The sequence below is a fragment of the Trichogramma pretiosum genome, unplaced genomic scaffold (genome assembly GCF_000599845.2).
Source record: "Trichogramma pretiosum strain Unisexual culture from Peru unplaced genomic scaffold, Tpre_2.0 scaffold15, whole genome shotgun sequence".
In the NCBI taxonomy this organism is placed as follows: domain Eukaryota; kingdom Metazoa; phylum Arthropoda; class Insecta; order Hymenoptera; family Trichogrammatidae; genus Trichogramma; species Trichogramma pretiosum.
In genome coordinates, this window is record NW_019641686.1 from 2,382,241 (window position 1) to 2,402,285 (window position 20,045).

Genomic DNA, 20,045 nt, shown 5'->3' on the forward strand with positions numbered 1-20,045 from the left:
GATGATTTCCTGATGATATTGAATGTCATTTTATTGAAAATCTTTGTTCTCTATAGTAATAAAAGCTCTTTATATTTAAGATTCGTACTTGTGTACATTGAAATGTTGATACTTTTCAAAATAAAAACTTCTTGTACACCTTTTATAATAAAAACTCTGTTAATCACTCAAACAATAACAACAAACTACTAATTGGTCTTTATGATGTGCATTTGGTTATGAATGATTTATATGCAGTCGAATTAAAATCAATCGAAAGTGAAAGTAAACAATTTATAAAGCGTTACAACAAGTCACTTTCTCTTGGGACATGGTTCGCTTGTATAAATCGAATCCAAAGATTAAACCAAAGTATAGAATAGTAATCCTTACCGACACTGACTACTACCGCATTGAGATTATTCTCATCGCGATCGATTTTACCTTAAAACTCAATGAGGAAATGCTTTTAGAAAGTAATAAATGAAAACTCTTTTTACGACAAAATAAAAGTTTATTCACAATTAATATTGTTGAAAAAAGATGCTACTCCAGGTAACAATGACATATGACAGTAGTAGCTCGCACGTGGTAAATCATATAAATCCATAAAGTCATTCATTTATACTATTCAGCTAATTATACATATTTATAATAATACATGTACGTGATTGTATTAATCGCGAGCAATGGATCGCTTCTTCTTATTTTTGCCAATTTGGTCGATCTGCGACTGCAAATTATTGACGACCTCGGCTGGGACGTGCTCGCCCAAGATCTCGAAAAGATTAATCCTCTGGCTGCCGGGTATAGACTCGTAGGCAGCCAACTCGATGCCCTCCTGGACGTTCTGGATCTGGGCGTCGCGCGGAATCAGATAGGTCGACTGGGCCTGGCGTATGGCCTCGTTAGTGAAGCGCGCCCCGTCCTTTTGGGGAAACGCCATGGCACCACAGGCTAGCAAGCCCAGCAGCAAAAGTATCGCAATGCTCTTCATGACTCTTGAAGTGTTATTCTCGCTTCTTTATTCCTGTGAGACAAAGTTTAAGTTCGTGTTTACCGAAAAATACAAATGTTTAGCGATTGACAAATACTTGAAAGAAAAAAGAAAGTAATAGTACTCGAACGCTCATAAGTGTTGAACGAGCTACTGTAAAAAAAGCGACATTATGCAAGTTAGATAGTACACAGAAGAGTGACGTTAAGTATTTCGTTCGAGTACATAAAAGCTTTTACGAAATGTAACGAGTGTCGATTCCAGGGCCGAAGTGTATATCTGTCATTTTATGTTAATGGTTACGTACACGAATAAAATATCTCCTCAGTCTTGTGGGTATTTGTACGAGTTAAAAAAGTGCACATTAGCTCACTGTGTCGCACTTTCGCTTCCTATACGGATCAAATTATTATGCCCATCTTTCTCCTCCTCCGAGAGCCGGTTTTTTTCATTGCGTAAAAGACGAGGCTCTCGTTACTAAAATCTTGCGTTATGTACATTTATGATAAAGCGTAAGAAAAGTATCGTTGCTTATGTTTGGTACCGTTAAAAGCTCGTTACGTTCATAATAACAACAAGTAACAACGAGTCGCGCGTCACGATGCACGCGATGTAACACATGCAAGCTTTAGGTGCAAAACTTTCTCGATCGCGCGCGAAAAGTCTTTTGAGTATGCTGGGCACGATCGGTAAGATGCTATCGCGACGAGAGAAACTTTGCCGCGCGCACATAGTCGATCCGAAAAAGAGAGATTTCCATAATGATACAGCTCGCGCACTTGGGTGCAAAGAGGTCACGGCGACCGAAAGTGCCATATTGACCCTACAGCATCGATGCCTTGGGGAGGGAGAGATCGCGTACAATGCACCAACGTCGCACCGGCCACCTTTGCCAACTAACGTACGAGGCGAATAATCGCCTACACGAAAGTTTCTCCCGCGAGACGAGCACTTTCCCTCTCGTATTTTTATGTTTATCGTCTATATGTAAACGTCTATAATGCATCCTACGTCAATACGCATGCAGTGTACGTACGTTAATTATTGTGCGCGTTTCAATCTAGTCGTAAAAAATTTCCTTCTTTTTCCTTCATAAATTATTCTGCCAACACTCAAGCTTATATAATTGGATTCTCTCGATCGGCCGCAAATGATGAATTTTAAAATTACTCTCGCAAAATAATCACGTACCATTACTACGATGTCATTATTTTGTTGGACGCAGAAAGGGAAAAACGACGCGTCGAATAATTTCGATTATGATACACTCGGATTTTTTAATGAGTCTGCACTTTGGAAGAAAGAGATTACTTTTTTCACTCTAGAAATGCTTGGTGTCGAAATAAAAAGTGAGTTCGTGGGGTAAAAATATTTTTGCCATAGTATCTTGCCTTCAAAATGCATGCAATTGAAACGCAAAATTTGTTTTGAAAAAAAAAAAACAAAAATAACCGAAAAATTACTGGAATTTTGTTTAAATATCGTGTTGCGAAATAGAAAAATGAATAAAAAACACTGCTCAAACGACTCATAAGCAATAAAAAAATTGCTCGGTACTCACTTTGTTGGATGAGAGTGCAGCTTATCTCTGCGGCCGCGAGACTACTAGACATGCGTCCGCCGCGAAGGTGGCTCTTATATAGAAAGTAGTGAGCCCCTCGGGAAGAATTTCGGACGCTCTGGTCCAAGGAGGTGGACGCGCTTCTTTCTCCTTCCTTCTTTTTCCTCGTTTTTTTCTCTTGTTTTTTCCTTTCTTACGCTCCCCGAAAGAAACGAGTCGCAATAATATTATTATGCTCGTCGCGGCGCATCTTATCCGATACACGCTACACACATAATATTTGGGTTACCGATGATGCAGAGATCGATCTTGTATGTATTTTAAATGGCTGGACTGCGCGCGAGTTGGTGTATAAATTATCTCAAACTTATGCAACAAGTAGCTCGATTTTCGAGCTCTTCTTGAGATGCTCTCCTGCCGTAATCGCTGCAAGAATTACGAGGTGCTCCTCGGCTCGATACGCATAATATGTGTACATACAGCGTGCGAAAAAACGAATACGGCATTAAAAAAACATGTTCTTCGAGGTAGTTTTTTTCATGCACAAAATATTATATATTGTTGCGTAACGAGAGATTTGAATATTTCTAAAGTCCCGTCTCAAGGAGCCTATCGAATAAATATCAACGCCGATACACGTGGAGAAATAAACAAATCTTTGACATTAAATAATCGACATTTTTTCAGTGACTGCCGAGAGACTCCTAATGAAGTTTTTGTGAAACAAAGCCAGGATGCGCGTTATTGGCGACCCAGTGTAAAAAAAAATACAAATTCAAATAATTTTTAACTTTTTTTTCCACTTTGAATAATCGATGCTAAAAGACTACTTTATCGAGCTCGTTAAGCATTAAAAAGTAACTAACTTCAAGCTAAATTTTTAATATATTTTTACAGCAAATATTTATACAATAATTTTTAATCGCTTATATGTGGATGTATAAGATGAAGACATTGTGTGTAGCGTTTCGGGATAACATTAGATATAGACATTTTAAAAATTTTTTTCATTTAGTCTGGTTTTGGTTACTATTTTATTCACTTGTAATATAGAATAAACGAAGGAAAAAATTTCAATATCATCAATTATTGAATAAAAATGTTACCATTTCAAATTTAATATTTCAGTCATCACTTTTAATTTTAAATTATTTACGTTCTAACTTCTGAAGATATAAGATCAATGTCAAGTGAATATCACAGTATATCTTAGCGCTCTCACCTGGCAAATAAAACAAGCTAACGCGTATTGGCTATGCAGTGAGTACGTTATTATCACTAGGGCTGTGCGAGTACCCAAGTTTTCGAGTTTTTTCGAGTACTCGATTTTTTTCGAATACTCGAGTTTTTGAGTACTCGCAATATATTTAAGTTTTAAGTAAATAAATGATGAATTAACAGTCTCTAGACCCCTCCTTTTGTGTGTACGTGCTTAAAAGTGTGATGAAGTGCGGTACTATTAAATTATTTTCTTCATTCAATCCAATCCGCTGCGAATATCACACTTATAAGCATGTACACACAAAGAGAGGTGGTCTAGAGACTGTTAATTCATCATTTATTTACTAAAAACTTGAATATATCGCGAGTATTCGAAAAACTTGATTATTCGAAAAAATTCGAGTACTCGACTCGAACTCGAGGAAAAAACTCGAACTCGACGAGTCGAATTTTTTCGAGTACTCGCATAGCCCTAATTATCACCACTATTTTAAGAGATTTAAAATAATTATTATTTTTTTTTATGCATGCACATATTTGATTTAAATCGTAAGGTATTTATTGATCGATTAATTACTTGATTGAATGCATGTAATTGTCGATTTTGCATTGTTAATACTTAAAGCAAAGGAAATCATCATCGACTCTCTCACACTACAGATTCGTAAGTACGCACAAGGTGCAAGATGAAATAAGCAATGTTCCACCTCGATCGAGATTTAATTTTGTGTTTATTTTGCTACTAATACGACTTATAAACCATCATTAAAAGAGCAAGAAGTGCTGCAAAAAGAAAATTAAAAGCAGTATACATTTTTGAAATGTAGAATAAACTTTTACTGATACGTATAAATCCCAATAATCTAAAAATACGGAACCTATGTAAAGCTGAGTTACGGCTATTTACCTTATGTAAATTAGATGAAATAAATCAGAGCTCAAGGTTCTATTCATACATTTCTCATGTCTCTTTCATGGATCCCATCACATTAGAACTGTTTAAAGGTATTGTATTGGAGCACTCCATAAAAATGTTGCAGGTACAATGGGAGACGTAAAAATTACTTTTTTGCACTTAGCTGCAAAAGACTAAACCTGATCCAGTTTTTCGCTGCTATGTTGATCGAAAAGTAGTTGATAATTAGCCAAATACCCCATTTGCTATTGCAATATCAAATCCCAAGGTGTTTAAATTGCTTCTCAAAAACGGCGCTTTTATGCACCATGTTGCTCACAGCGAAGACGATATATATATTACATCTAGAGTGTGTGTGTCCCATATTGGAATTGCTTTAAAGTGCAAAAAGTATAATTTCACTTTTAGATAAAGAGTACTCTTTAGATGATAAAGGGTACTTTTTAAATGAGGATCATTATCTAGTAATTTTGATAGTTCGATAGATCGATTCGACATTTGAAAGTTATGAAATTAGTCCTACCGTGGATAATGTTTTATTTACAGGTGTAAAATTATCTTAATTTTTAAAAACTGAATAAAGTTTACTTTATTATTTACTATTATTTTTAGGATCAGACTAAAGAATTCAGACTTTTTTTAATAAAAGATTTGTTTAAGCGAAGAAAACACATACGGTAGGATAAAAAATAAGATTTTGTTTAAAATTCATAAGTATCTTTACCAAATCAGATCTTCAATTTTAAAAAAAATTCAGTAATGTTATATTTTTTGTCTGAAAAATCCAGTTTACGGAGCTTCTAATTTAAAAGAAAATAAAGACTGAAATGCGAAATGAGATAAAATAAGCAAAGACATCATTTCTAGCTGATAAAATTTCTCTTCTAGATATGTATGCACGTATTTCTCACGAAGCCTATGCGCTTATGAAAGATTCAAATTATAAATTAATAGAAAATGTAGAGTAACTTAATGAACATATTTCTAAAATTATTGAAGGAAACATTTCTGAAACAATACATGGTTAGCAAAAATAATTAGGAATAGAGTTATTAAAAAATCTCCATTTATTCATTCCAAAAGTACAAGTTTCTTTTTTTCAAGACTAGACAACTACCTATTGCATTAAATTTCAGTTTTCATTATGACCATTTAATAAATTATAGTGAGCGATTCCTAAGAAATCGTTTATTTATGTAAAATACATTACATCTAAATGACAATAAGAACAATTTTTAAATATTATATCCGATAATTACTTTCAAAATTTTTTCAAGCAATACTCCTACATACGGTAACGTTAATAATCTCTATCTTCAACGTGAGATATCGTTGTACATCTTTAACAATTAAGGCTTTCTCTGGTCTTTGTACTAAATGTTATCTACCAAATTTCGAATGAATCATTGTGTAAATAAGCATTTACTAAATTTTCAACTTTCTGAAATTAATAAAATGAACTACTAAGTCTCAAAAACTTACATTCGTTGAGGTTTTTACGATAATTAGAACATGATTAATTCTAAAATGTAAGTTCTAACCCAACTTGTTTATATAAAAAAGCAAGCAGTACATTATCAATGACTGGATAAAGTTAAATTTTATAAGCCCTTACATATATTAACCGATCGATTAAAAGATTAGTATATTAACTGCCGTCAGCTTCGCCTCGACCAGTAATTACACGTACCCCAGAGCTTTTCTGATTTTCATGACTTCGGCCTGATAATCAATTTATTAGAATTATGAATTTATTAGTTTGAATTTGTAAAAGCTTATAGTTGTAGAATGATTAAAAACCAGCTTATCCAAAAAAAAGAAATTTAATTTCCAACTGACGACAGTAAAGATTTTCCAGGAAAATTATTTAAACAAAGGGTAAGAATTTTCTACATGAAAAATCCATAAAGAAATTAATGGCTTTTTTGTTAGATTTTTAATCTTTAAGATTATATTTGTTTTTGCATCATGATCTTAACATGAATAAACTATTGATAAAAACAAATTATGTCATAAAAATTGAATTAAAATAGACTAAAACAGACAACTGTTAGAGATCAAGTAAATGATTACCAATTCTTCTGTAAAAATTAGAAGTATTGCATATTTATCACCCTGCAAGTAACTTTATAAAATGAGAAATTATTTTAATTGATCGATCATTCATACTTTGCACAAAGTCATTTATAACCATCAAATAAAATTTTAAAATATTAAGTTTATCTAAGAATCTATGTTTGATCAGACACTATACATATATCACGGTGATCAGTAAGCTATCAGAATCATGTACTATTTTTTTGAAATTCCCAAATTAAGAAATTTGTGATAAATTACGTTCTTTATAGAAATAACTGATCAGTTATTACGCATCATGCATAATCGAAACATACTTTAAGCTACGTTACTTAATTTAAGCTTAATTTTTCTACAATATTTTATAATAAATTTCTATTACAATGAACCGATACAACATTATTGTCGAAGAATGTAAAATGATGAGTTGCTTTTTTTACACTGATGTATTATTCACCCTACATACTAATTGGAAAAGATGAATGATTTACGCTTTGTCTTCGTAAAGGCTATCACTTTCTACTTATATTCTCATTTCATCTATTGAATTCAGGAAGGGGTTTGACTATACCCTCAGTGTATGCATTGTGAACAGCTTCACAGACAAACTTGTATTGACTCTGAAAAAAAACTCAATTAATTTCGATAAAAATATAAAATGAAAATTTTTACCAGTAAAAAAATCTCGGAGCATGCAATGAATATTTAAGAAATTCGAGACTACCCCCATGGTATGCGCACATCATGTAGATAGAAGTGTAAACTTACAGCATTTTGAATCATCATGGCCCGTTGATCCCGCATTGAGCGAACGATTTCGAGAGGGTAGACAGGCTGATTGGCTTCAATGAGACACAGAGCTGTCTCCATGAGTACAAGTACGCCGGTACGTCCAATACCAGCAGAACAATGAACCACTGCAGGCTCGACGCTGCCACAGCGCGCAGCTCGAACCCGTTCCGTGAATAGTACGAATTGTCTCCAGTCGCTGGGAACTCCGTGATCCGGCCAGGCGCAATACTGCATATGTGTTATGTCGCGCTCTTCGTTCGTCTGTAATTAAAAGAAGAGTAGTCGTTGTAATGAATTTTATCTAGATCGTGTTATTCGCAATGTTTTTTAGCTTATGTTTATATGTTTTTATGAAAGAATTTAAATCACTAACTGGTTTGTTCTTAAAACGCTCTTATTGGCTTTGTGTAAATTACCTTGTTAAGTTTTCATTAGATAAAGCACAAACGCAATCAAGTCTTTGTTAAAGATAAATCACGGCATGAAAATTTGCTCTCAAGATGTTGCAGAATACTGAATGTATTTCTGCAGTTATGGTTTATGCTGAGTCACTATTCAAGCCCGACGTTATAGTAATTTTGTATCATTTATTTTGAGCAAATCGTTTTCTTAGATGGAAAAAGAACTTCTTCAAATATATCATAAGTAACTACTAATAGAAAGAAAAAACTACCAAATAAAAGACGATAACTTTTTCACTTACGTTAGTATCAATCAGCACGAATTCCCGGAAGATAAAAGTATCTTCGATCGTCTCTGATCGACACTTGACGATTAAATTTTTTATCGTTAAAGAATCATTAAGATCCGGCCAATACTGATGACATTTCACTCGACCTCTTTCTGCCAAAGTTGTTAACATGACGACTAGAGTACTACCAGCTTCTAGTACCATCTGCCAGAAGTCCATGACCGTGTGAGGAAGGGGACCTTGAGTGGCAATATAGCGATTGATTATGCCAGAGCCAGGAATCTCCATGTTTACATAATTTGCGTTTATGTAGTCACCATCCACACTGCCCATTAATACGACTCTGGTGACATCATCTGCGAAAATGTAACAAAATATTATAGTTTAATCCGTTCGAATGTTTGTTTTTTAATTTGATTAAATAGAACATTTATTCAAAATAAAACTTTAATGAGATCATTTTTAAATACTTACAAGGAGATATATCTCGGTATCGATTTTTAATAATATTTTCAGGTTTCTTAGATTCGAGGGATGTTAATTCAAGGTTTTTACGATAAAGAGATTCGTAACGACTGACAACTACTCCACTGGTAAGGCCTTCTTTAATAAGTAACATCGACTGTGATAACGCATCCGAACCAACTACTGCTTGAGTTGGTACTTCAGGTACATATCTTTATAAAATTAATACTTTTATAGTTGATCCAAAATGAAAATTGTTAAATCATAAGAGATGAATTACTTACATGAATGGCGATTCTTTTTCAACATTTTGCTCATCCGGACCAGCAATAACGTTGTATAAAGCATTAGGTTTTACCGTAAGCGTGAGTTCGCCATTTCCAGAGTCTCTTGACTGTCTGATTAAATTGACAACATGCTCATGAAGCATGCCATTGACATCAATGCCATTGATTAAAATTACTTGGTCACCCTCATTTAGTTTAGGAAAGCAACGATCAGCTGGTGTATTTGCAGCCACACGTGATACCAATATTGGCATATCAAGATCTAATCCACCCTTCACGTTAAAACCAAATCGACCCTGATCGTCAGGATTTAATCTGATAGTGACAAGACTTTCATCTAACACATGAAATTTTGGCAGCTAAAATAAAAGTCATAGAGCAGTATAGTTTGAATGACCTTTCCAAAAAATTGAATTAGATATAAAACAATTAAAACTCACTGGGGCCGGTGTGCCGGTTGATTCGTTAAATTCCGGCACATCATAAACATTTCGTTCAACGCTTGGATCTTCGTCTGCGTAAGTTATAACTCGGTTACCTAGTACAGGCGAAAAAGCACCTGTACTCGGGGCGTGCGAATTTCCTGTCACGTCCTCGCGAAGAGTCAGAAAACCACCTTCGCTGTTGTAAAAACAGTATAAATTAATTCCAACGGGTCTTTTAGCAAATAAATTGCATTATATAATAATTTTACAAATACTTACTCATCACTTTGATTTCCTTCAACCCAAGCAGATCGAGGTTTACAAGAACCAGATAATTGTACCTTATTATCGCTAGATCTTGAAGATTTTCCAGAAATCTTACCTTTATCTTCCGACAAAGATGGCAAGATTCCTTGAAGTAATTTTTTACTAGGTGATCTAAAAAAAATTAATGAGAAATGTTATGCTAACGATTAGTTTGAAAAGTCGATAAATTATTTTTTAACGTGTTACCTTATGAATGTTCGTTCTACTCTAGATCGATGTTTTCCATCTTCGACTGTTTGAAATTCCGTACGACCTGAGTAGGTGAATCGACTGCTAAGCGCCAGTGGAAATCGCCGCGATCGCATTTTTGGACTGTGTAATCTAAAGAATGTGTGATGTTCGACGCATGATTTCCACAAACTCTTAGAACTACGGTATGTTTGCATGTTAAAACCCAACAAAGTGTCAAAATTCTCCGACTATATAACATAAAAGTTATTATGTAATGATGGTTTTCCTAATCATGCAATAATACTCAATAATTATCGATTTTTACCTGTTCTCTTCTCAATTGAATGAGAAATTGTTTACGTTTAAAAGAGATCTTAACTATCTTCACCCAAGAGAAGACATTTATCCTTATATTATTTTGGAAGACTACTAATCCTACTGACGTTACTCCTAAGTAAATTTCTTTGTTATTTGAATCCTATAAGAAATGAAATAAAAGTTCATTCACCCATGTAAGTAAATATTTCAGGAAATTTTATACATTTACCCTAGCTTTATGTAGCTCAACTCCATACATATCAAGGCGTTTAGCGTGATCTAGAAAATTAAATTCGGCATCGGATGGTAATTGACCTCTAAAACAAAAATTTTCACTTTTAAAATTAGTTTTTACTGAGAAATTTGCATGTAGGGTAAAAAATTCACATACTTATGTAATTTATGAAGTTCACATATTTTTCTTTCCATTTCTTCGGTCTGATTTGGAAGTAATTGTAAACGTGATATATATCCAATGCCATGTTCTTCTGGATTATAATCCCCGATTTCAGCTGCAATTAAAGTAGCACATATTCCTTTTTATATTATTAATTTTTTTATACCAGCGGCCGTTAAGTGATTATTTTTCTCTTGCTGTGCAAAGTGGAAAATAATATTTTTGGAATACTGGCTATGAAAAACCATGTAAAGGTCTAAGCCAGGAAAAACAGCGACCGAGGCAATGTGGGCTTTGGGACATTTTGTTGTTTTTCTGGCTTAGTGCAGTAATATTCTATACTAAATATTTTAAATACTTACATTGAACCGTATAACTAGCTATTAGGCAAGCAGTGGCAGGAGGAAGTTGAAGCTTTCCTTGCAATATATCCCTTCTGATTTGTAAATAAAATTGATACCTAGTATACTCTTCTTGTAATTTACTTGGATCAGAAACATAAAACTTCACCCGGAAAAAGAATTGTCCTCCTTTACTTCTCAATTGTTTTTTAACTAATTTAGATACATCAAGCCATCTCTGTAAAACATGAACAAGATGATATTATTCTGAAATTATTCAAAAATTTTTAATAAAAAAGTAATAACCATTACATCCGATGTTGGAGTTGAGGACATTGAACTATTCTCAGCATATTGTAAACCAAAATAGTCTTTTTCTACTAATTCTAAATGTTGAAATACTAAATCTAAGAGAGCTTGCCCTTTCGCCTTTTTCTGTAAAAGATTCACAAAATTACAATTATAAAATAAAAATCATATTTTACCATGAGATACATACATCTAATTGAAATGAATGCTGAGTATCATCCAAAAAGACAACAGTGGCGGAAAGGGTTTTATGTTTCTTATCGCGCGCCAGTTCTGCACTGCGAACGTGGTAGCTCCCACAGGAGCCACTCAGAGCACGTCGAGAAACACTATCTATCATTTCCAGTAAACGCAGACGAGTTATCCACCTTTGGGACACCGTCTCATGGATACTTTGATTACCTGAAAATAAGTTTAAAACGTTATTAATATTTTGCATCATTTTTCTATATTAAAACACTTGTAACACAAAAAAGTTGTTTGCTTCTGAAGTATTATTGATATTTAACCTGAACACAAGATGGATTTTTTATTTGAAGCCTTCTAGAGATAATAAGAATTCTTATCATTAACTCAAATAAATTACTGATCAACATACTATGTACTACAAAATTAAGTATAGTAGATAATTATGTAATTTGCTCATGTTTTACAGTGGATTAATAAATATAAAGAGAAAAAAAATTAAAACAAAAGCAAATTATTACTTATATTCTTCTTATATTTGAACACTGCAAAAATTTAGTATTTACTAAACCTAAGACTGTAGCGACTTAAGTTTAAGTTTAAAAATAATATAGCAGGTAAAATTCAAATGAATATTAGAATTAAGATAAAAACTAAATACTTTACATTTAGAAATAAAATTCGTACAAACTACTGTGATAAACTCAAATAATATTATTTTAATCGATTTTATTACAGTTAAATTTACAATTGACTTTAAATTTTGAATGGCATATTCTTTATGATACAAATTAGCAACAAGACAAGTGCAAACATCAAATTAAAAACACTCAAATAACTCATAAAATCAAATTATAATGCACTTTTTTTTTTATTTACATTCCATGGATGTCATAATCCTGAATTACAACCAAGGTCAGTGATCCAGATAGTTATATAATTTAACTCAGCAACTAATCGTCAATGATTCAAAGGTAATATGGAGCATAGAATTCTCAAAATAGTTTTGGCAACTCAGAAATAACTTCCCAATGATGCACTTCATCAAAGAAGGAGTAGGCACATAATTAACTCTCATCACGTTTGTCTTAAGCTAAAATGTTAGAATCACTATCGTTATTCTTATCCATACAGTAATTGATAAGCTTAAAGAAAATGTAAGTATTGTTGTAATTAGAATTTGGAATGTTCTTTTCAAATTGCAAAAGTAATTAGGTCATTTATTTTTAGATAATTCATAACAATAAACAAGTTTGAATGAAGAGAAACTTTTGTAAATTTTTTATAGCTTCTTCCCACTTAAATATTCTTCCTCAATCTTAAAATGGACTTTTATCTTAAATTACATTTTGTTCAAGTCAAACTAATATTTTGTAGAAAACAAATCAAAACTGATATTTTCCTAAGATTCTCCATGAAATCATACAATGCATGAATTGTACTTGAAAAAGTATTTACAAATTTCGGAGTTGGTTCATTTTATTGACAAGTCGAAAGAAGTACTTACATTCATGATATAAATAAAGTAATTAGGAACTTGGCAGAGATGAATTTGAATCGATGCCTTCGATTAAGAAGGCAAGACACCATCGGCACTGGTTGCAATGTGTATTCTCAAACGTCGTTGTCGTCGTCGTCGTATAAAAAGGCCGGAGTCGACGCTTTATTTTGACAATCAAACGTAATTAGGCACAATTGGGCACAGGATTAAACTTTTTCAGCACAAATGCACCCGCGCACAGGGACACTCTTATTTATCCGTATACATAAAAAATATACTTGTTAGCCGGACGGAAAACTATTAGGCACTAGATATAGGTTGCACGTTCAAAAACGGTTGGCTTGATGCTGATCGCACTGGGTTTTCTTGCTGTTGGCAAGTAAAACGATGAATGACCGGTGCCGTTAATTTCTGCTCTTGCTCTTTCTTGCTCTCTTTGTTACGCATACACTCGATACGCTTTTATGATCTTGTGTTTTATGATAAATCAGGTACACTTTGGACGATGAATCTGAAAGAAGACGTGCATAGGATGTCCTCGATTAAGGCTCATACAGACAAGGCAGCGGCAGCAAGTCGACTTTTCTTTTGTGCCAACGCGTATATAAAAGAACAGGACAAAAATGAAAGCATGTATATAGTACGTTCGTATTGTATAGACGACGGAACTGTGTGTACGTATATATAATGCGCGCGTAGCATACAAGTATGTGTGTCTGTGTCAACTTTGAGAGAAAGAACCCCCTGGGGAGAGGTTATACGGTAGACGCTCGCGGAACTAGCGATAGGATATACGCCAGCCCTGGCACAGCTGCCCTTCCAAAAGCTCCGCTGAGTACATATACACCTTTTATAAAACGCAGCAACACCTTATGTAAATGCAAGTAGCCGTTGCATGTACATGTGTGAGCGGCAGTGTGCACACGCGTTTGTCTCCGTGTCTGTGTCGGTGTGCGTATACGTGTGTATACTGCAAACGGTGGCCGTTGGCCTCGGATTACCGAGCAGAGATAAGACACTGCGCGAAAAGAGAGATCGTATACTCCACTATATATACTGTATATATGTATAGGTATACATATGATACGCTCGTTGTAAATCTCTTTCTCTCCTCTGAATTTGCTTCGCGACTGCCGCTGCACCCGTCGCACAGTAGCAGCCCATAAGTAGCCGCTAGTTATAAATGATATAAATTACGTTTGTACGGGGGGTTTTTTAATACTTTGACTACACAACGCACTGTAATGAGTATTTTGATAATTATACACGATTCTCAACAACACAATATTTGTACGCGTGCACTACACGACTCTCTTATATTGGAACGATTTGTCAGTCAAATCCCGTTGATGAATCACTCACTGTTTTATGTCTTTGATTATTCAAAGGTTTGATCGTCTATCGATGCTACGGCTCCTTTTAGCGATTATATTTTTCTTGAGTGAGAAACGCAGTTACAACCGCCACATTATGAATCACAAAAATGCAGATATGCAAGACGGAAAATAAAACGAACTTTATACGGCTCTACGTAGGCGTAGACGGGGCGATCGTTGCATATACACTGGTACATATACTTATAATATCATAAGAGGCTGTGTAGCAGTCAACGGCTCGCGCGCAAAGCAGCTAACGCGTGTGCGAGATAGACGAGCGGCACACGAGACTCGGCTGAATGCAGTAAGTATATACCTATATATATTATAACACAGCGCGGACATNAAGTAGAGGAGTAGGAGGACAGAGAAGGAATAAGACTGGTCATAAAAGTTCAGAGAAACATGGAACTCGTATTGTGCGGCTATTTTCGTGCGGATATTAGAAACAGTCTATAAGATGCACAAAGATCGATACCCAATTAAGGAAGATAAATAAGGTGTACATTTTAAGAGGCTATACACAACGAATGTTATCGATGAAGACACAACACCTGCGCTGATGCTGCTGCTTTTGCGGCAGGTTCGTATAAGAGGATTTTACTATATATATATATATATATATATAGCAGAGTTTATAAAGGAAAGCGGCAGTTGCAAGCGAACGCGAGCGAAAGAGATGCAACTGTGCGCGTGTAAGTATACACACACTGGATGCTTTGTCACGCGCGTGCAGCTGCACTGCTTTAATAATAGACCGAGTTCTCGCTCGCTCGCGCAAAGTGGTTGATCTTTCTCCCCTATAGCCAAATGTTGATCCGCGCCTAGAGTTTATACGCTTCGCAATTCGGGGGCAGTGGCCAAGCGTTGGCAACGCGCTTACGTATCTTCAACTTTTTGTTCGTTTACGTTACGTCTGAGCTATTGTGCTTATCAGGTGATTCGGAAATCATAGCAGCTCGATTTGCGCGTCTAGCCGGACAACATACGTATCTCGATATCTCGAGTGCTTTCGTCAAAATAAGGCGACTCTACGTTTTCCCGTCAAACTCGTTGTTTATAGTTTTCGTACATTTTCACTGACGCGCATCCATCGTATTTAAATTTCGTTACGAGTTATTCTTTACGTTGAAATGATCTCGAGGCGCTCTCCCGTGACGGCACGCGCTCTTGTGGCGCGCGATTTTCGAGAAACTATATCAAATCGAGAAATCGAGTTTTTAATTGCGCCGCGCTTAATAGCTGCCTATTGAAATGGAAATTGGAATTTCCGCGAATCGTACGAGTATGTAAGGCCGCGAGGCACACACAATTACGCACACTTAATATACACTTTAGTACCTGTTGTACGAGGAATGAACGGCTCGGAAATATTCCTTTTGTCCGGGTACGAATTTATTGTAAATGTGGACAGGCGTTTGACGTTTGATCAAATTCTGTCTGTAATAATCGAGCATTGAATTTCAATTTATTGCTCGATAACGACGCTTTTTATTTCGTTATCCGCACTCGCACACTCACACATTATTATAAGCTGTGAAATATCGCGTTTGACTATTCGAACGATGCCTCGAAAGATACTGAATCTTTGTGAGCCACATGGATTACGCATATATGACACACCTATACATACATTATTACACATACGCACCGTACACAGTAGAGGACAGAGAGAGAGAGAGAGAGAGAGAGAGAGTTGTATTGAGTGAACACGCCGCACCGGCTGACTAATGATGCATCATCCTCGATCCGTGAAATCGCGCGAGCACGCCTCGATAACGAACACTTTTTTGCTTCCTTCTTTTTTTGCGCAAACCGAGATTTACGGAGCAATAAGCGAACGACAGTCGTCCCTCTGGCACCAATAGAATAGAGCCGAAGGTGAAAAAAAAAAACTACAATACTTATTACTCGAGGACTCATTTTTTCCATTACTGCGCGATGCTGTCACGCATAAAAGTACTATATCGTTGATTGTTTTAAGCATTTGCCGTTTGTAAAGCTATTAAACGCCATAAAGGATGGATGTACTTGAGGCCACGCGAGTACAATCGCGAAGTAGATAATATTGGTTCACACTTTCAGCATAAAATTGTCGATTTAAAAATTGAGTCAAATTTCCGAATCCAATAGATATCGCTTATATCGATTGAACAAGATTCGAAATGGTTGATATGTTTTTTTTACTTAGAATCTTCACAGAAATAATAAATTACACACAAGATGCTTCATTCATAATATACCTTGTAACATATTAAAGTTGGCATAAATGTGTAAATAGAGCAATGTAATGGGTGAATTTTGAAAATGTTCATGTCAAAATACTTGTAAGAGAAATTTATCAATTCACTTTTTTTTTGTTCTTATTTTTCTTATCCTTTCAATAAGTTAATAGATTGATTCGAAATAATAAAAGCTATGCAATTTGATTCTGGCGAACGACGAAAACGAGATTAAGAGTTCAATTGTGGTGATCGATATAGCTTGCTAATAATCATCGATTACATTTTACTGTTCTGATAACATTTGTATCGAGTCGAATTCGCGTATACGTGTACAATATGGGTTTTTTTTTTGTTAAAAAAAAAATTGGAGCACATCTAGGGCATTAGAAAGCCTTACGTTTATAGAAAAGTCGTAGAAAGTTTTCAAAAAATGTAAACACACATAGACGAGTAATCGAATCCATGTGCGGCTTTCATCATCTATACATTCATCTCGAAATCTAGCAAACGAATGGTTTTTTTTAGGAACTGTTTCATCGCTCGGGAGATTACGTGTACGTGAAAGCGGAAGCGAAAGCGGTACCTTTTTCATGAAATATCCGTACGATATTTAGTTAAAGTAACCATAAGGTTAAACATAAAATACACTATATTAGCAGGTGAATTAACTTTGGGTCGTCCAGCATATTGCAAGAGCTGTATTATTTCCCGTATTGTTCCCGTATAGTTCCAATAGTCGATGTCACCCTTCGTGGCACCGGCGGCAGTCGCTGCTCTACACGATCAGTCCGTCCCGTGCGCCACTAACGTACAATCGTTTTATATCGAGGAAAAAGTACAAGAGGGTCTATTTTTAATACCGAGCTCTTCGTATGAAAAACTGTCACTCGCGCCTTGAGCTAGGCAATTTAAAGCTCTTTTTGGCATAAAAGTGCACATAAATAAACTTTAAATCGCCCGTTCGCAGCGCACAGTACTGCGGCGCTGTTGGTGGCGTTTTGGCGTATCGCGTATCTACACGCTCATACACACACATACACACACACATTGATATTATCTTCGTCGTTCGTCGTCGTACTCGATGTTGTGACGTGTTATGTGTTGTCTTGGACGGACTAACGGAACCTCCAATAATAACACATGTACATATTATAGAAAGAGTAGAAAGAGAGAGAGAGAAAGAGAGAGCACTTGTGAACAGATTACTTCTGCAACCTTGTAGTCGAGTCATTGGCTTGTATCAACAACGCTGCAGCATTATCGCGGGTCCCGCACCAGTTGTGGCAGACGAGTCGTGTGTCGTCGGTTCCTGCCTGGGAGACTGTTTTTCGCTAGAACATTGTAACACGCGATCCAGCGCGTAGACACTTGGGATAATTACATCCTATAGCATAGGTCAGTTTCTTTTGCAGATTTCTTTTTCCCGCGAGCTAATCGTTGTTACGTTGTACATGCCGAGTGCATAATTACAATGACAAAAAACTGCACCGACAGTCGACACCGCCCCGTATATTCCCCCTTTGGCATATCTTTACACATATACAATCGTATGACACGAGTTTCGCTCAATTTTAGGTTATAGCTATACACTCTCGCATATTTGTCTGCCGTTTATCTGTGTGAGTGTACGCATAGCTCTTCGTGATAACGTGATCTCGTTTTTTTCACGTACGTATAGCCTCGCAGCCGAAATTCTCGTCGTGTTTACATTGGACCGTTTTTATATACATTGACTTCAGGCAACTTTTACATTTTTCATGCTAGCGGATGCCAAATTCAAGATCGATATTTACGAGTTTTCGAAAAGTAAGTTTTCGTATTCGTCATCTAGATCGTTTCTACACGGCAGTCGAAAACTATCGTTTGATTCAACTTTTATCTTTTAATTAGACGCGATTGTACTCATCGTTTTATTGGTATCATGAGACCCGAAAGTTTAGTGAGATAGTGCGTTCGTAGAGCAGTGAACGTTATTACATACTCTAACTTTGTCAAGTACGCGCCAGCGTGTACAAGTGTACCTGCGTGTGTGTCAATGATTAATTAGATCCCATGACTCATTGATCTGTTTTCAAGCATATCCTAATTGTTGAAATTTTTCATTATTAGGAAGGGAAAATGATGCAAGATGAGGACATTCAATCTTCCTCAAAAGGAAACATTTGTACCCAAGCATGGACTAGATTGTCACAGGTCTGTAATGTTAGTACACATAGTACATAAAAGTAGCATCATATGAATCAAATTTTCAAACTTAATTTTTACCAATTGTAGACCTATCAAGGTTGGCTGGATTCTTGGACACCACATACTACATCCAGATGGGTAGTTGCATTTTTCTTAGTTATTACATTTGTGCTGCGAATAGTATTATCTCAGGTAAGAGGAATTCTTTGAACTATTTTCACTTTACTTAAATGCTTATTATTTAACAATTGAATTTTATTTTAGGGATGGTATGTTATTGCATACGCATTGGGAATTTATCATCTAAATCTTTTTGTATCATTTCTCACCCCAAAAAATGACCCAGCCATGGGAATTGAAGGTAAAGTATTTTCTTAATTATAACTTGACACAAATTTTAAATCATTAAAGGATTTTATCATATTTTCAAAAGATAATGATGGACCTTCATTACCAACGCGGTCTAATGAAGAATTCAGACCCTTCATCAGAAGATTACCTGAATTCAAATTTTGGTACTCTGTGTGTAAATCCACTCTCATAGGTTTAATTTGTACATTATTTGAATGCTTCAATGTACCAGTATTTTGGCCAATACTAGTCATGTATTTTATCACGCTCACGTGTATCACAATGAGACGTCAAATAAAGGTAAGAACTTTAATTTAATTCTATAAGCTTGAAAGAAAATTTGTTCTTACTGACGTATTTTTTTTAGCACATGATCAAGTATAGATATATTCCTTTTACGTATGGAAAACCAAAGTACCAAAATCACTTGGATGGAAAGTAATTTCTTATCAAGTCGAATGAAGAATGTCTGCTAACGAACGAAACGAAATCGTGTACGTGGGTAGATTACTATATATTATAAATCTTACTTGTTTGTTTATTTTTGAGAACTATTTCAAATCAGCTATAAATGCATTTTTGTTTTTATGACAATTTATAACACATGAACTAATGCATTGTTCCAAACTTTTGATAAGTTGGAAAGCCAAGAGTGAATGTGTAAGTGTTATTAAAAATTGTTTTGTAAGAGGAGATTCTTGGTGCAGTATAAATGTGTGGTGTATCTTTAATAACATTGAATTGTCTTAATATATTTGTAACATAAATATTGTACAAAGTATTGTTAGATCTTACATGATTATGGACAAAATAATAACATTAAAAACAATAAGCATTCGTTATTGTGTTAGATCAACTTATTGTGAACATTGAGAAAAAGAGGATAAATATAATAAAACTTAAAAATAAATTTAGTGAGTCATCTTTTATGATTTTCTCAATTTTA

General features: G+C 35.1%; 3 protein-coding genes across 8 annotated transcripts; 1 reads left to right on the plus strand and 2 right to left on the minus strand.

The window, feature by feature from the left end:
* Nucleotides 1–472: 472 nt before the first annotated feature.
* On the minus strand, nucleotides 473–2,952 carry LOC106657345. The gene is made up of 2 exons (XM_014378797.2): nucleotides 2,538–2,952; nucleotides 473–1,009 (listed from the first exon to the last, which is right to left on the minus strand). The coding sequence occupies exon 2, from the start codon at nucleotides 974–976 to the stop codon at nucleotides 656–658; it is 321 nt and encodes a 106-aa protein (XP_014234283.1). The 5' UTR covers nucleotides 977–1,009; nucleotides 2,538–2,952; the 3' UTR covers nucleotides 473–655.
* A 2,771-nt stretch (nucleotides 2,953–5,723) lies between these two features.
* LOC106657401 (tyrosine-protein phosphatase non-receptor type 4) lies at nucleotides 5,724–15,878 on the minus strand. 4 transcript variants are annotated; one of them, XM_014378923.2, is made up of 16 exons: nucleotides 15,678–15,878; nucleotides 12,967–13,471; nucleotides 11,464–11,675; nucleotides 11,271–11,399; nucleotides 10,986–11,202; nucleotides 10,618–10,738; nucleotides 10,456–10,543; nucleotides 10,234–10,386; nucleotides 9,924–10,156; nucleotides 9,690–9,848; nucleotides 9,426–9,606; nucleotides 8,983–9,344; nucleotides 8,708–8,910; nucleotides 8,246–8,589; nucleotides 7,519–7,803; nucleotides 7,278–7,370 (listed from the first exon to the last, which is right to left on the minus strand). In XM_014378923.2, the coding sequence occupies exons 3-16, from the start codon at nucleotides 11,611–11,613 to the stop codon at nucleotides 7,287–7,289; spliced, it is 2,709 nt and encodes a 902-aa protein (XP_014234409.1). In that variant the 5' UTR covers nucleotides 11,614–11,675; nucleotides 12,967–13,471; nucleotides 15,678–15,878; the 3' UTR covers nucleotides 7,278–7,286. The 4 variants fall into 4 exon arrangements, with proteins under 4 accessions (XP_014234410.1, XP_014234409.1, XP_014234408.1 ...); XM_014378922.2 differs by lacking the exon at nucleotides 15,678–15,878 and adding an exon at nucleotides 14,323–14,598; XM_014378924.2 differs by lacking the exon at nucleotides 15,678–15,878 and having other exon boundaries at nucleotides 5,724–7,370; nucleotides 12,967–14,313.
* A 1,729-nt stretch (nucleotides 15,879–17,607) lies between these two features.
* Nucleotides 17,608–19,978, plus strand: LOC106657322 (protein RER1). 3 transcript variants are annotated; one of them, XM_014378761.2, is made up of 6 exons: nucleotides 17,608–17,956; nucleotides 18,671–18,763; nucleotides 18,836–18,940; nucleotides 19,013–19,109; nucleotides 19,182–19,399; nucleotides 19,467–19,558. In XM_014378761.2, exons 2-6 carry the CDS (start codon nucleotides 18,680–18,682, stop codon nucleotides 19,539–19,541), a joined length of 579 nt encoding a protein of 192 aa, XP_014234247.1. In that variant the 5' UTR covers nucleotides 17,608–17,956; nucleotides 18,671–18,679; the 3' UTR covers nucleotides 19,542–19,558. The 3 variants fall into 3 exon arrangements, with proteins under 3 accessions (XP_014234247.1, XP_014234245.1, XP_014234246.1); XM_014378759.2 differs by lacking the exon at nucleotides 17,608–17,956 and adding an exon at nucleotides 17,974–18,367 and having other exon boundaries at nucleotides 19,467–19,978; XM_014378760.2 differs by lacking the exon at nucleotides 17,608–17,956 and adding an exon at nucleotides 17,980–18,367 and having other exon boundaries at nucleotides 18,671–18,754.
* Nucleotides 19,979–20,045: the final 67 nt, after the last annotated feature.

Excerpts from the sequence above, each read along its gene's own strand:
- LOC106657345 (XM_014378797.2), bottom strand. The coding sequence starts at position 976 with ATGAAGAGCATTGCGATACTTTTGCTGCTGGGCTTGCTAGCCTGTGGT.
- LOC106657401 (XM_014378924.2), bottom strand. The coding sequence starts at position 11,613 with ATGATAGATAGTGTTTCTCGACGTGCTCTGAGTGGCTCCTGTGGGAGC. Across the intron at positions 10,387-10,455 it reads TTGAGCTACATAAAGCTAGG|GATTCAAATAACAAAGAAAT; the intron begins GTAAATGTATAA and ends CATTTCTTATAG. Across the intron at positions 8,590-8,707 it reads ATACCGAGATATATCTCCTT|ATGATGTCACCAGAGTCGTA; the intron begins GTAAGTATTTAA and ends ACATTTTCGCAG.
- LOC106657322 (XM_014378759.2), top strand. The coding sequence starts at position 18,329 with ATGCCAAATTCAAGATCGATATTTACGAGTTTTCGAAAA. Across the intron at positions 18,941-19,012 it reads TGCGAATAGTATTATCTCAG|GGATGGTATGTTATTGCATA; the intron begins GTAAGAGGAATT and ends ATTTTATTTTAG. Across the intron at positions 19,110-19,181 it reads CCCAGCCATGGGAATTGAAG|ATAATGATGGACCTTCATTA; the intron begins GTAAAGTATTTT and ends TATTTTCAAAAG.